The sequence below is a fragment of the Amblyomma americanum genome, chromosome 1 (genome assembly GCF_052857255.1).
Source record: "Amblyomma americanum isolate KBUSLIRL-KWMA chromosome 1, ASM5285725v1, whole genome shotgun sequence".
NCBI classification, from domain to species: domain Eukaryota; kingdom Metazoa; phylum Arthropoda; class Arachnida; order Ixodida; family Ixodidae; genus Amblyomma; species Amblyomma americanum.
Window position 1 is genome coordinate 188942536 of NC_135497.1, and position 15411 is coordinate 188957946.

General features: G+C 50.6%; 1 protein-coding gene across 8 annotated transcripts in view; it reads left to right on the forward strand.

Annotated features, from left to right (window-relative positions):
- The window catches only part of LOC144114392 (protein lev-9-like), a 130750-nt gene that overhangs the window by 11409 nt on the left and 103930 nt on the right, over positions 1-15411 (forward strand). For all 8 annotated transcript variants that reach the window (XM_077648106.1, XM_077648107.1, XM_077648108.1 and 5 more), the window contains exon 2: positions 13988-14078. In XM_077648106.1, coding sequence (XP_077504232.1) covers positions 13988-14078 — 91 coding nt within the window. The remainder of the gene's footprint in view (positions 1-13987; positions 14079-15411) is intronic.

Genomic DNA, 15411 nt, shown 5'->3' on the forward strand with positions numbered 1-15411 from the left:
ATATTCAAGCATTCCTTACTATTCACTTCGGTCCCCACACATCCCGCCCATACACCCTTAGTGGGGTTGGCACCCCCCAGGGATATGTCCTCTGCCCTTTTCTCTTCAATGACACACTCATCCCTCTTGCCCGCAAACTGCAAACCATCCCTTACCTTCGGCATACACTCTATGCTGATGATACCACTCTATGGGCCACCCCCATGGCAGTGATGGAGACATAGAGACTACTCTGCAGTCGGCAGCTACCCTCACCCAAACACATGCGCGGAGTATCGGACTCTCATGCTCTCCGGAGAAGTCGGAGCTCCTCATAAACCGCCCCACAACCCGAAACTGCCCAACAGCCCCCATAACCGTGAAACTGGAAAACAGGTACATCCCGGAGGTACACACTCTCCGGGTACTGGGCCTCCACATCCAGAACAACGGGTAAAACACTCTCACCATCCAGAAACTCAAGCAGACGGCGGTGTCGATATCGCACCCAATCCGCCGAGTTTCTGGACACCACCGGGGCATGAAGGAGCATGACCTATGTCGTCTCATTCATGCCTTCGTCTTCAGCCGCTTTCTCTTCACGCTTCCCTACCTGAAACTCCAGGGTACAGAAATCTCCACCCTGGATGCCATGATCCGAACAGCATTTTAAGACAGCACTACACCTGCCCCTAAATACCTCAACTGAATAACTCCTCCAGCTAGGCCTACACAACACGATAGGTGAGCTTATCGAGGCCCACCGACAGACACAATACATACGTCTCGCGAGAACCACCACCGGCAGACACATCCTACACACCCTCGGCATCAGGATACCAGCCACGGATCCCACACAGCTCCAGGTCCCCAACCACATTCACCGCGAACTACTTATTAAACCTCTCCCCAAAAACACGCACCCCACCTACCACGAACCCTGCCGCAGAGCTCGCGCACAGGCGCTCCACAAACACTATGGCATGGAACCGGATGCCGTGTGGGCGGATGCCGCATGCACATGCGAGGGCGCGGTTGTAACAATCACGAACCCTTCCCTACAACCGATTGCCACCCTTCACATATCTCCACTGCCACTTCGGAGGAGACTGAAGAAGCCGCTATTGCCCTAGCCATCACGAGCACGGAGGCCCGGTATATACTTTTGGAGTCTAAAACTGCCATACAAAATTTCGCCCGCGGGAGAGTTCACGTCCCTGCATTTCGCATATTGAACTCCCTCGCCGCACACCCGCCCCGCCACATGGAGCTCATATGGGTGCCTGCCCACTCAGGGAATCCCGGAAACGAGGCTGCCAACGCTTTAGCCCGAGGTTCTCTCAACCGGGCACCGGCGGCCTCCGATCTGGGGTTCTCACGGGAGCGCATGCATCCCTTCACTGAACTGACGTGGCCTGCAAAGCTGAGCGTCGGCTGTACCCCCCCCCCCCCAAAACCCCATCCCTCCCTCGACAACTATCATCAGACACTTTCGAGGCGGCTCCAAACACGCACCTTACCCTCCCCTTATATACGCTCGCGCTATCACTAAGTCCACACAAACCCTTCCTGTACCCTCTGCCGCCACCCCAAAGCCACTCTCGATCATATCCTTTCCCTCTGCCCGGCGGATCCTCCCCCGCGGGGCCTGGAGCCCCTTACCACTTGGGAGGCTTGGGAGACCCTACTGCGCTCCGAGGACCCGGCCAAGCAAGCCATCGCCACAGGCCGGACTGCCAGCGTCATGAGCCTCCGTGACATGAACCTTTGAGTGCAGTGGGGCCGTGCGGGGGCCCAAGGACCTGCGCTTCCTAAACTGCCCTGTGTGTAATAGTTTCCACCACCACCACCACAGCGCACGGGCGCCTTAGCGTTTTGCCGCCAGAAAAACGCAGCCGCCGCGGTCGGGTTCGAACCCGGGAACTCCGGATCAGTAGCCGTGCGCCCTATTCACTGAGCCATACCCGTCGCGCCACGCCAAATCAACACGCCAGCAAACACGCCAAATCAAGACGCCAAACAAGGGCACGCCGCAAGACTCGGCAATATCACCGGTACTCTTCAACGTAGCGATGATTGAACTAAGTGCAAGAAGACTCGAAAAGATCGAAGACATCGGCTTCGCAACCTATGCAGATTACATCACGATATGGGCCAACCAGGGAACGCTAGGACAAAAAAAGAGTTTACAAGAAGCGGCGACGTGTGTGGAAGAGTATGTGAAAGAAAGAGGACTGGTGTGCTCTACTGAAAAGTCGGAGATCCTCAGAATCCAGAGAGGGAAGAAAAACCCGGAGAAGGTAGAAATCCTGCTCGAAGGAAGCCACATTCCGGAGAGGGAACAGGTCAGAATCCGCGCAATGTGGATACAAAAAAACAGGAGAGGCGGATTCGCAATCAACCGGCTTAAGCTGGCTGCGACGCAAGTGGCAAGAATGATAACCAGAGTATCGCAGAGAAGACATGACATAAAAGAATGTGACACTCAGAAAATCGTAAGAAGCTTGATCATAAGTAGGGTGACATACTCCCTCCCATACTTCCAAACAACCCAAGGGGAAAGGGACCAAATCAACGCAATCATTCGGAAGGCGGATAAAACGGTCCTTCATCTGCCGATGCGTACAGCAAACGAGAAGTTACTAGCGCTCGGCATTCACAATACATTCGAAGAGCTGGAAGAGGCACAGCTAGAGACGCAAAACGAAAGGCTGGCGCAAACAAGAAGCGGCAGAAGAATCGTAGTAAACTTCCGATACAACTTAGAAAAAATACTAGAAAAGGAAGCAGACATCCCCGACAACATCAGAGCCACTATGAAAGTTTGCTCGCTCCCCAAAAACATGGACCCAAACCTCCACCCGGCTAGGAGAAAGGCTAGAACAAAATACATTGAAGAGAAACTCGCGTCGCGCCGAACGGGCGATGGCGTTCCGTGAACTCCCTGGCAGTGCTGCAACACGCTGTCGCGCTCCACTCTTAAAGGCGAAGCTTAAGGGTCCCCCAATTTTTATTTATCTCTGTGTAGAAGTGAGCGGGTTCTTTTATTAATGCGAAAGCATTACATGGCTCACTTTCAAGGTCATATCCGCAAAAAAGTGTCTGCAAGAAACGGAACCAGGTGACGTCATGAGCCGACGAGTCACGTGACGAAGATGATAATTTCACCTAAATAATGATAATTAATATAATTAGATAACGCCTAGACCAACTAGTATGATTAGTGATGAGATCATATGAGTGTGACGTCATACCAGCTCACGTGACAGGGTGTAATGCCACGTCAAAGCTAGTCATGTAACGATTATGTAATATGACGTCACAGCCACGTGACAACGGTGTAATGTCATGTCATACCAGGAACCCATCCACCCCCTCTCTCTCTCCCCATTTCAAGATCCATATGGATCCCACATTACTACACATGCGCGCATGGCGCATTAAAAAGAGTGCCCACAACCCGGTCCACATTAATGACATTCGGATTGTCCAGCAGGCAAACGTGCCAGCTTTCATATATGACAAACTGCAAGGATCATGCAACGACACATGCCGTTGACCCTCGAGATGATAGCGATGATGATGGTGAGGCTAATAGTGCATCTTTATGAGCCAGGAGAAGCCAGATATACCGCTACGAATATTAAAGTTGCCAGAATATTGATGAAATATTCTACATTACCCATCAACCGAAGACAATTATTGTGCGGGAAAATAGGAATACCTGCAGCTAATAATTATGGATGATGATGTTGATGTTCCTGTGAGGGCAAGACCCTCCCCCGTTTCCCCCACTTCCTTCCAGGAGGCGATAGTGATGGTTTCGAAATCCTGGGAATTCTTCGATGACTTGGTGATTCCGCGGCGTATTGAAAGAAAGGGATAGATTACGTCTTCGAAAACTGTGACAACTTTAAAATTACACGGGTCAAAACAACTGGCCTAGAGGGGGCAGCGTGAACCTCTCTCTCTGTCAAGAGCACTATGGCTCTCCGCTCAAATTTCCCCGCAGCAAAATCTTTTTTCGAGCCCCCCCCCCCCCCCCCCCCCCCCCCCTTCGGTGGGGAAAAACCGCCTAAATACTCATACGTCTCAACAGATTCCTGAGACAAGCTGCTCTAAGTCAATCACTTGTTTTCCTTCGAAACTGAACTAATCAATGGTACGCCAGCGTCCTCGACGTTTTTTACCCGCGAGCACCGCGTGAGCATAAAGTGAATGATGGGGTCTGCAAAATAGTTAAAGGAAAGATAACGTGTAGCGCCTGGCCGTCTGCAAGGCAGGCCGCCAACCTAACTGATCCCATACGAGAAAAAAAAAAAGAGAATGATTAGAAACATGCAAACAAAAATCGCACGCTAAAAACAGAAGCGAACAACAATGTGCCCTATTAAACGTCATATTAGAAGGTTTGAAAGAGCGACTCAGCAGCCCAGCGCGAGCATGTAATCAGTTATATTCACACATCTTCATTAACAAAAAAGTAAAAGGAATCTGCTTCAACATCATCATATATTCATTATAGTTTTACATTTTTTCGCCGCTGTAACACCGCTATGCTGGCGCGTTCGTCTCGTGTTGCGGTGTTTCGGCCTAATAAGCGAATTTCCGAGAAGGAACAAGGAACCGGAGTCTAAAAGAGGTTATTCGGAACGATAAAAAGTGAAATTATGTTCGCATCTGCTTCCATTACGGAACGGGAACATACAGAATTACTTTGGGATTCGAAAGGGGAAGTCACCGATCAAAAGCTTCGACGGTGTTATACAGGTTTTTCTGGCTTCGTGCTTCTTTATCAAATCAGAAGATGTCGTTAGGAACAGCCTGAATCATAATCTCTCGTCTGTGCTGACTACTCCAGTTTCTGTCAAGTCAGCTTGTGATAATAATAATAATAATAATAATAATAATAATAATAATAATAATAATAATAATAATAATAATAATAATAATAATAATAATAATAATAATAATAATAATAATAATAATAAAAATAATAATAATAATAATAATAATAATAATAATAATAATATTTTAATAGTTTCTTTCCTGGCAACTGTAGATGATAGTGAACAGCCCGCTTAAGCACTGATGCTTGTGAGTGTGGCTGGGCAGTACAGCATGACTGCATCAGGACAAAGCCTTGCACAAAAACAAAAAGAAGAAATAATATTGAAAGCACATAATAGTTAAAAGAAATAAACAAACATGTATGTCGCAAAGTAGCGAGGCTCAATACAAGATATTAGTACTGGCATAGTATATTGTCACAAATAGGTTGCAGAACCAAAACGGTTAGGTACAGGCCGCAAACAGTCAAGCAGTGTTCCAGCTGCAAGAGCACGCGCGTCTCACTTCTTTGTCCTTAGGGCGCCGCCCGGGGACGCCTGGCGGCATTATTCCTCCTCCCCCCTCCCTAAAAAAAGGAGGCAAAAACGTGGGTGCACTTGAAGCGAACGGGAGGAAGGAAAACAAGTGAACAAACGATCACGGGCCGCCGAACTGCTGCGGGCAAAAATAAAACATAAGAAAACGCGAAAGAGGCGCCCGTTACTGCGTAAAATAAGGCTTCATACGCAGTACATGCACGACCTCAGGCTGAGGTCGACGGCGCGAACTCGGCAGAGTGCCATCGCGGAGGACTTCATAAGTCACATCCGTGATGAGTCGCAGCACTGTGTATGGTCCAAAGGAGCGGCTCAGGAGCTTCTCCAACAGGCCGAGGCGACGTACTGGAGTTCATACCCACACTTTGTCGTCGGGGTGGTCCTCAACGTGGCGATGTCGTTGGTTGTAGCGTTGTGCATCCGTTGCCTGCTGCCGGCGGATGTGCATACGGGCCAGTTGGCGGGCTTCCTCTGCGTGCCAGGTAAATTCCTCGGCGTCTGGCGTGAGCGCCTGGCCGTCAGGGGGGCACGGAAGCATGGCGTCTAGCATCGTTTGTACATCAGGCCCGTAGACGAGGCGAAACGGCGTAAAGCGAGTCGTTTCCTGAATCGCCGTGTTATAGGCAATCGTCCCATAAGGGAGGATCTTGTCCCAAGTCTTGTCCTGTACGTCGACGTACATTGCGAGCATGCCCGCTGAGGTTTTGTTGAGGCGCTCCGTGAGCCCGTTTGACTGCGGGTGGTATGCATTAGTCTTGCGGTGGTTCGTGTGACTCAGCTAGAGCGCTTCGTGCATGAGCTGCGCTGTAAACGCGGTGCCCCTATAGGCGATGACGGAGGACAGGGCGCCATGTCGTAAAATAATGTGGTGTATGAAGAAGCGCGCGATTTCAGAGGATGTACTGCGCGGCACCACCTGGGTTTCCGCTTAGCGCGTCAAATAATCAGTCGCAACCATAATTCACTTATTGCCAGACGACGACACGGGGAATGTGTCCAGAAAATCAATGCCGACTTGGTCAAAAGGTGTGCGAGGTTGGCAATTGGTTGTAGCAATCCTGCGGGCTTGAGCGGTGGTGACTTACGACGCTGGCACTCACGGCAACCTCTGACGTAGCGGTGTATGGTCTTTGCAAGTTTAGGCCAATAATAGCCCTGACGCACTCGAGCGAGCGTGCGTGCAAATACCAAGTGGCCAGAGGTGGGCTCATCATGACACGCTGAATGGATGTCGTCGTGGAGGTCTGATGGCACGACTAGGAGGTAGGGCCGGTCACCGTTGCCGGAGTTTTTCTTGAACAGTACGCCATTACGAATGTAAAAAGAGGACAAGTGGCGGGAAAAGTGTCGAGGTACATTGGAAGCATGACCCTCCAGGTGATCCATGACAAAACGCAAGTCAGCGTCAGCACGCTGCCTTGCCACCAAGTCCGAACTGCTGATCACGCATAGGAAACGATTGTCATCCTCTGCGTTGGCATCAGCTTGCTCGACAGGTGCGCGTGAGAGCGTGTCGGCGTCTTCGTGTTTACGCCCGGACTTATAGGCAATTGTGTAATCAAATTCTTGAAGGCGAAGGCTCCAGCGTGCTAGGCGGCCTGATGGGTCCCGGAGATTGGTAAGCCAGTACAAGGAATGGTTGTCGGTGACCACTTTGAAATGACGACCATAGACATAAGGCCGAAATTTCATCGTGGCCCAGACGACAGCGAGGCACTCCTTTTCCGAGGTGAAGTAGTTGGTTTCGGTGCGCAAGAGTGTGCGACTCGCATACGCGATCACACGTTCCACGCCTTCTTGATGTTGAACGAGGACGGCACCAAGCCCAATGTTGCTAGCGTCGGTGTGTATCTCGGTAGCAGGCTCCTCATCGAGAAGTGAGCCAGCACAGGGATAGTGTGCAGCCGTTGGCGCAGCTCTGTGAAAGCAGCCTGTTGGTCGGAAGTCGAGACGAACGGTGTATCGTCACGAGTTAAACGGGTGAGAGGTTCAGCGATCTTGGAGAAGTCGGCGATAAAACGGCGGTAGTAGGCGCACAAACCCAAGAAGTGCTTGAGCGTTTTCCTTGTATAGGACGGGGAAACTTGGCTATGGCGGTAGTTTTCTCGGCATCGGGTCGTATGCCGTCGGCGCTCACAACATGGCCGAGAAACTTGAGCTCTTTGTAGCCAAAGTGGCATTTCTCGCGTTTAAGTGTCAAGTCGGCCAACCGCAGGGCATCAAACATGGTCCGCAGGCGTTCAAGGTGTTGGTCGAAGGTTTCTGAAAACACCACCACGTCATCTAGGTAAATTAAACAGGTTTACCATTTGAGGCCAGCCAGGACAGTATCCATCATGCGCTGAAACGTCGCCGGAGCAGAGCAAAGGCCGAATGGCAACACCTTAAATTAATATGGGCTGCCGTCGGGTGTGATAAAGGCAGTTTTTTCGCGGTCACGTTCACAACCTCAATCTGCCAATATCCACTCTTTAGGTCGATCGACGAAAAATACTGGGCATGGCCAAGTCTGTCGAGTGCGTCGTCGATGCGGGGCAGCGGGTAGACGTCTTTTTTCGTTATGGCGTTCAGCTTAAGGTAATCAACGCAAAAGCGCAGTGTCCCATCCTTCTTAACAAGCACGACGGGCGACGACCACGGGCTCTTAGAGGGCTGAATAATGTCGTCTGTAAGCATCTCCTTCACCTGCGTTTGGATGGCGTCGCGTTTCTTCGGGGAAATGCGGTACGGCTGCTGTCGTATGTGGCGAGCGTCATCGGAAGTGATGATCCGATGCTTCGTGATCGTCGTTTACCGCACTTTCGAGGAGGATGCGAAGCAGCTTTTGTACTGGAGCAGTATGGCGCGGAGGTCGCGCTGTTGAGTCGCTGAGAGCCCGGAGCTAATATCGATGCGATCCAAGGACGTGTCCAGACGTTCCATGGCCTCAAACGCAAAGCACTCAGTAACATCGGCCAATTGGTCGGCCCACGCGACAGCAGTAGCTCGGAAAAGGTGACGAGGTTCGTTCGTAAGATTAGTAATCAGGCGTTCCGACCGACCCTTACGGAGGTGGACAACGCTTTGGGCCGAGCGAATGCATATGTCAGCAGGAAGGAAAGGTTATATACCCGGCCATTGACGCCGCTACAGAGGCAGCTAATAACGGTGAGCCTCAATGTCAACACAGATCGCTTGCCTGTCTCAGTACGGCAGAGCTTTAAACACTAAAAAAGGCACTGGCTGGAATGACACGCTTCGTGAATTTTTCTTATAGACCCTTAGCTCTTACTACTCGCATTCAAACGTTTCTTGGCCGTCCATGATTTTAAGATGGCGGCCGGTCATGTGATCAAATTGCTGCAGCATCGTGCATCACTCCTTAATTTTTTCGAAGGTGCGCAAAGTTTGCACAAAGCCTGTCAAATTGCGATGCCCACCCGCAATCCCGAGCTGCACAAACTAAAATTGCAGCTTCGCAAGACGAAGTACCAGCTCCACGAGTGTCAACAGAAGCTTGATAAAGTCACAGCACGTGCAAACAAACTGAACAACAGTGCGTGCGAAATGCCCAGCCAGTGCAGGCAAAAACTCGAGCCATTAACAGCTACCATGTTGACACTCAGTTGCCTTTCTGCTTTCTGTAGTATATGCGAATAAAATGTTTATTCCATTCAGGTATTGTCTTTCTCATTTTTTGCATGTATACCGCCGAAGGCGGTGAGGGGAAAGTTACGAAAATAGTTTACATTACTATGTTAAAGTAGACCTCGATACAGTGCTGTAATGCGCACCAAAGCTCAGCAATTCATAACGGCGTTATTCGATGGAAATCGGGCTAGTTAGCGGCGCTATGCCGTAGCAGTGTCACTATACGAATAGCAGCACCATGCTGGCAAAAGAGTAAATCTATCCCGGTTTAAATGCGCCATTTATAATCTCAAAAGATTAGCAAATGAAAATACCCTCTGCTGCGCAGCTTTCGCAAGCGAAGTCGACTGCAATGTGCTCCCGAAAGACGAACGCCGTGGTGCCGCGCATACAGCAACAGCCGGTACTGTGTTCTGACGCGCCCTTGCGCTGCAGTCGCTCAGCCGTGCCATGCTTTAAACCAGCCAATAAAATCTCACGCCAGCTAGTGCCCAGCGTATCGCTGTATAACGTAGGGTGCTGCTAAACCTGCAGTCGCGCCCATTGAACACGGGCGAGCAACCCAAAATTAGCATGAATCCAACGAGTGCCGTCTGCTAAGCAGGCTTATCTTACCGCGCGCTACGTTTCGTTCACGCGTATATATGTTGTAGGTTAATGACCGCAGCGCACTTTTCGGCACTGTCTTAATGTCACATTAAGCAACAAAAGTCCAAAAGTCTCTCCGCAGCAGCCAGAAAATCACAGCCGTGGCGCTGCCGGCAGCGCTTTTTCTCTATACAAGTGTCAAGTGGGCCAAGATCACGGAACTGTAGCGGATGCAGGACGTCCGCTTGAATTACTTGTGATTAACTAAAAGACCAAATAACAGCACGGGCTTGGAAGGGAGATCTCCTCGTACAACACCATACGCCGCCGGGCCAGTCTACCGACTGCTGATCCTCGATCGCCGGTGGCGCCTATAGCGGCCGCTTTTGTCCGCAAACCAAACTTCGGAGGCAGTTTCATGGCCATAAAGCCATTAAAGGGACAGTGAGGAGAACTCTATCAATTTTTTTTTGTTAGCAAAATCTGATATCTCGACATTTCATGGCTTTGTTGCCGCTTGTCCGGGAGCGAAAGATGCATTTATTTCAAAGAAATTTGGATTGGAAGTTGACGTTTTTCCCGCCGCTCCGATTCAAACTCGGAAACTCTTATGACGTCACGGCGCACTCTTATGACGTCATAGGACGAAGTGACGTGAAACATGACGTAAAGGCAGACTCCGTGATTTGTGACAGCTAGCGGTGCGGTCTAGCAGCAGCCGAAATGAAAGCTACCGCCGCCGCATGTTGGAGACATCTATCGGGGGTCGCTACCGTCGCTTCGCTTACGTTTGCACCGGCGTCTAGCCAGCGTTACCATGGATTCCGTTCCCGAACCCGACGACGAACTTCTCGCAAAAACTACGGTCTGCGTTTCAGCGACCTCAGCCCCACAGAGCATGCGATGCTTTTGAGGGAGCACGGTTAGGTTAGGCGACGGCGGGTAGTTTCCCCCTTCCGCCGTGAGCAGCCGTTGCAAACTAAATATCATAACCCCAGTGCAGGGAATCGCAAGGGGCCAGGACAAGGTCGGCGCGTCGCGCCCATCGGAGGCTGGCCGGGGCTTTGGGGCCAATGGATTGTGATTCCTTGAACGGCGCGGTTTCACGGTGCAGCAGGCGCGTTGAGGTCTCCCGCGGTTGCAAGGGCCACGTTATTTATTTTTTTGCCACAAAAAACAGATGGGTGCTCAAGGGCGCTCGCGTTTAATGTTGGCGGCTTGAAAGTAAAGCCGACGCAGGACGCTTCAACGGCTTCCGCGCGTTTCCGGAGGTATGGGGTCCACTGGATCGGACTTTCTTGCACATTTGAATGTGCCTTCAGCTGTGTACTGTGAATGGATTAAATTAACCGAGAGCTCGAAAAAACAGCTCCGCCTAACTCTCAAAGCTATTGAATGACGTCAAAACGCGCACCTCGCCGCGGAGTCGAATCGGCCTGGCCGGGCTGGTGGCGGCTGGCGCACTCGGCGCGAAATAGAGACATGTTCCAAGTCTCCGCCAGTGCGGTCAGAATGCGCCGAAGCCGCCGAACGCGTCGGCGGTGAAGCGCAGTTGGAGTAAAGAGGGTCTCGCTTTGGCCGACGTGAAGTCGCCGTGCAGCGCGCACGCGCGCGGTAAGCCGGAGTATAAACGCGCCTTAACAGAGCCTGAGCGTAACATAACCAACGTATTTGGTGGCGGCATCTATGGGAGCCACTGAAACCCCCCGCCTACTCACTGAATGAAAAGAAAAAAAAACCTGTGTCGATTCTCGGAATTAAACCAGGGCCTTTCGCGTTTGAGGCCGAGACGCTACCACTCCGCCACGACAACTCGAGGTTTAGCGTGAATAAAGGCGCATCTAGTGAATGCACTCTTCCGATGCAGAAGTCTCCGCGCTTTCGCTGCGTATATCCTGGCCTAACAGAGCTAGGCCATCAGCAATTTTTCTTAACAGCCTTGTACCTTCTCTCCTGTCCCTAATAAACGATTATCGTTAAGTAGTTTGAAGTTGACTGGCACAGCCGGGAATGTTTCGCCGGGCGTCCGTGTGAAGACAGAAGTGCTCTTTATACTGCGAACTGTCTTGTGCGATCACCGACCATCGTGCCATCATAGTTTTTCAGCGACCGTGGCGATCATCTGACCAGCCTTAACAGGCTCCTTCAAAGCTTAACTAGCACTTGAACCGGCACTTGGAGTTCCTCTGCTGTTCGGCGCTTGTAAATTGAGGCACGTCAAAAACAAAACCACGGGGCACGCAAAGCTCATAGACGCGAAGCGCCATAAGAATTCGAAACCCTCCTGGCCGCCTGTGGCACCGCCAAGCATCGGTTTTCTTTGCTTCCAACATTCAGGTGGTCTTTTGTCTGTCTTTCTTGTGGGATAAAAGTGCACTATCGGTTTTAACAGAAAACTTACTTCAATATTGAACCGCGCAACCTTCCTTTGTCAGCCTGAGAGATTCGCGGTTCCATGTAGGCAGGAAAATTCCTCCAAGGTGGCGTCTCTTGTCCTATGACGCCATCACGCTTGTACTTGCGAGATTGGCCTGCGGCGGCGATACCTGTATTTTGGTTCGTGCTATTTTCTACCTTACAAGACCTTTGTTTTCAGTAAGAGTGGCGCTTTTTGTGATCAGGAGCTGGTATCCTATCGATACAAGCTAACCTCAAATTCTCCTCAGTCTCATTTTAAAGGACTATGCTATTGTAAATAGAGATAGCGCCGTCTAGCAGCGGCCGCGATAAGCTGCGGTCCTGTGGGCTGGGTTCGTAGCTTCGTCTGCAGCCGCCTCGTCGCTCGACTTGTCAATTTCGCGAACCCCGTCTTTCGCCGATTTCGACGGTGGTTGTGTTCGTGGCGCAGAGTTTCTTAGTACGACTAGATGGAAAGCTGGCGGCCGTACACTTCATCTACCATGGTGAGGTGCAAGAATGCCGGGAAGACGATGTTGCTTACTTGGCTAGGCTATTGCTGGGCGTAAAGCGTGGATTCAGGCGTAAAAATACCCTCTTTTCAAGGAAAACCTCGAAGAAATGCTATGAAAGTTCCCATACCGGCCTAGCACCGAACTTTCACTTGCGTTAAATCTATTGAAGAACTGAAAAACACAGCATTGAAACAACTTAATCTGCGCACAGAGGGAGAGCACCGCGGCGCAACTGCCAATTTCGAGGTGCAATCCTCGCTTTAGTATGCCTAAAACTAAACGCAGAAAGAAAAAAATTGGTCTCGATGGTGAGTTATATATGGCGACATGACAGCAGACACTCTCACCGTGGTCAAATTCGGTGCTCGTTTAAACCTGTCTGCTTTTCTGTTCATCTATTGCAATGTATACGCCAAGCACACCTTATTACAGGACATTTTGAGTGCAAAACAACGTTTCCTTGCAATATTTTCTTTTTTCGGACATTTATATTTCCGCAGTTCTGATGCTTTTGGGCTAACGCCAGCAACCGCCGCGATGGCTCAGTGGTTATGGTGCTCTGCTGCTGACCAGAAAGACGCGGGTTCGACCACGGCCGCGGTGGTCGCAATTCGATGGAGGCGAAGTGCTAGAGGCCTGCGTAGTGTGCGAGGTCAGTGCACATTGAAGAACGCCAGGGGGCTGAAATTATCCGGAACCCTACACTACGGCGTCCCTACGGAACCCTACACTACGGCGTGCCTGAGTCGCTTTGGGACGTTAAACCTGATCAACCATACCAAACACTAGCCAAGTAAGAAACGTTGTATTCCGGGCATTCCTGCTGTGGATGAAGTGCTCTTTAAGAAACTCGCGTAGACTGGTACCAGCGTACCCTGTAGGTAATATTTAGAAACTCTGTGATCAGAGTTGCTGGTACCATGCCGAAGCGGCTATCGCTAGCACCTGCATGAGCGAGTTAATTCGACTGTCCAGGCTTCATTATTGCATCGAGAGGTAAGGTAGACAAAATGGCAGTGTCACCCCACTTGCTCGACCCGCGGTCACAGCGAGTGTAAGTATGAAAGCGAGCTAGCGCCACGTCGCCGCTCCACAGAGATCGCGAGCCGATAAGTCGAGCGACGAAACATTGAACAAAGAGCACACGTCACTAGGTTATCGCGGCTAGACCTGCTAGACGCCACGGTCTGCACCGTCTGCACTCGTTCCCGTTTTCCCGTTTTGCGTTTCATTCCGGGCCTGTAGTACATTCGAACTGCATGATGCAAGCGAGAACGAGCAATGTTAGCGAATGCAAGCGAACTCAACTCAACAAGCGAACAAGAGAGCACATGCCAGTTGCAAAGAATGCACTCCTTTCTTGCTCGGTATGCGTTCTTTATGCGCGGCGTAAAGCAACTTTTTGATGTAAAAGTTATAACTGTTTGGAAATATTTTCATTTCCGAACAACTGCTGCTGTGCGTGTGTGAACCGCTGTTTCTCCCGTGCAGATTGTACGGAGCCGGCAAGCCTGTTCATCCACTACCGACTGCAACCAGGAGCAGAGCACCAGAAGGAGTTTCCCGTAGGCACCACGCTCACGTCAGTATACATGGTCGATTCACTTTACAAATAATGATAAATGACCTAGACAGGAAAAGCGGAACGGTGGCTCTAAAATTAATATGCAGAAAACTATAGTGATGCTCAACAATCTCGAATGGAACAATAGTTAGCAATAAGCAGCGAAGCATTGGAAATAGGAGGAGAATACGGGAATGGTACGGGATTGGTAAGGGCAGGTAGTGACTCAGATGCAGTCCATGGAATGAAATAACCAGCAGAAAATGATTACGGGGGAGCTTGATTATCATCATGCGATGACGAAGCGTTTGCATTAGGTCTTCTTGCTTGAAGAGTTAAGGCTGTAGGCTTAGCGCATTAATCAGCGGGACCTGATTCCCATTGGCTGGTCTGCCCCCATCTTTCACGGTATCCACCCACCTATTTGTTCTCGATGAAATCAACCTCATGGGGAACAACCTCTTGTTCCACATGAGGTTGATAGTGATGTATAGTTCTTGGTGTAAGATGCAGTGCACCGCCACAAACTGTTCAGTGACTCCGAGCTCTTCAAGCTTCGTTCGCAACCGTCCTACAACATCGCTACTGCTTCCCAGCATTAGTGCAGCACCGTCGCTTTCCATACACACCATCCGCTACCACTGCAAGCCACGCCGCCTCGGTGGCGCAGTGGTTATGGCGCTCGGCTGCTGATCTGAAAGACGCGGGTTCCATCCCGGCCGCGGCGGTTGAATTTCGATGGAGGCGAAATAGTAGAGGCCCGTGTAGTGTGCGATGTCAGCGCATGTTAAAGAACCCAGGTGGTCGAAATTTCCGGAGCCCTTCACTACGGCGTCTCTTGTAGCCTGAGGCGTTTTGAAGCGTTAACTCCCACAGGAGAGGAAGTGGCGTCGCGTCGCACGCTGTACTACTTCAGCACAGACACAGTTTGACGGCAAATTAAGCACATCACCTTGTCCTGCGACTCAGTGAAGAATCACGACTGTTGCCATCAGTTTTGAAAACGACGCTTTTCATCTGTAGCCTTCGACAGCGGTGTCCCAACACTGAACGCTCACTGCAAAAAAACCTAGGTTCTTACTGCCACAAGGGTCGCAGACGATATTGAAATAGATGTCGCACAAGTGAACCACTTGATAGAGCAGGCTGTCGCCAAGTGGCGTTCGGTACGGTGACGCGCCTAATAAAGCTTTCAGAATAATGTCACAGAGGGGTACAAAAACAGAAAAAACCTCCCCGAAAAACCGGGTGTAGCATGCGATATGTCGATTTCAGCGTCTCCAAGCGGCAAGTGAGCTATGAGATGTGCAACAAGCCATCATCGTCAGCAGACTGACTACGCCCACCGCAG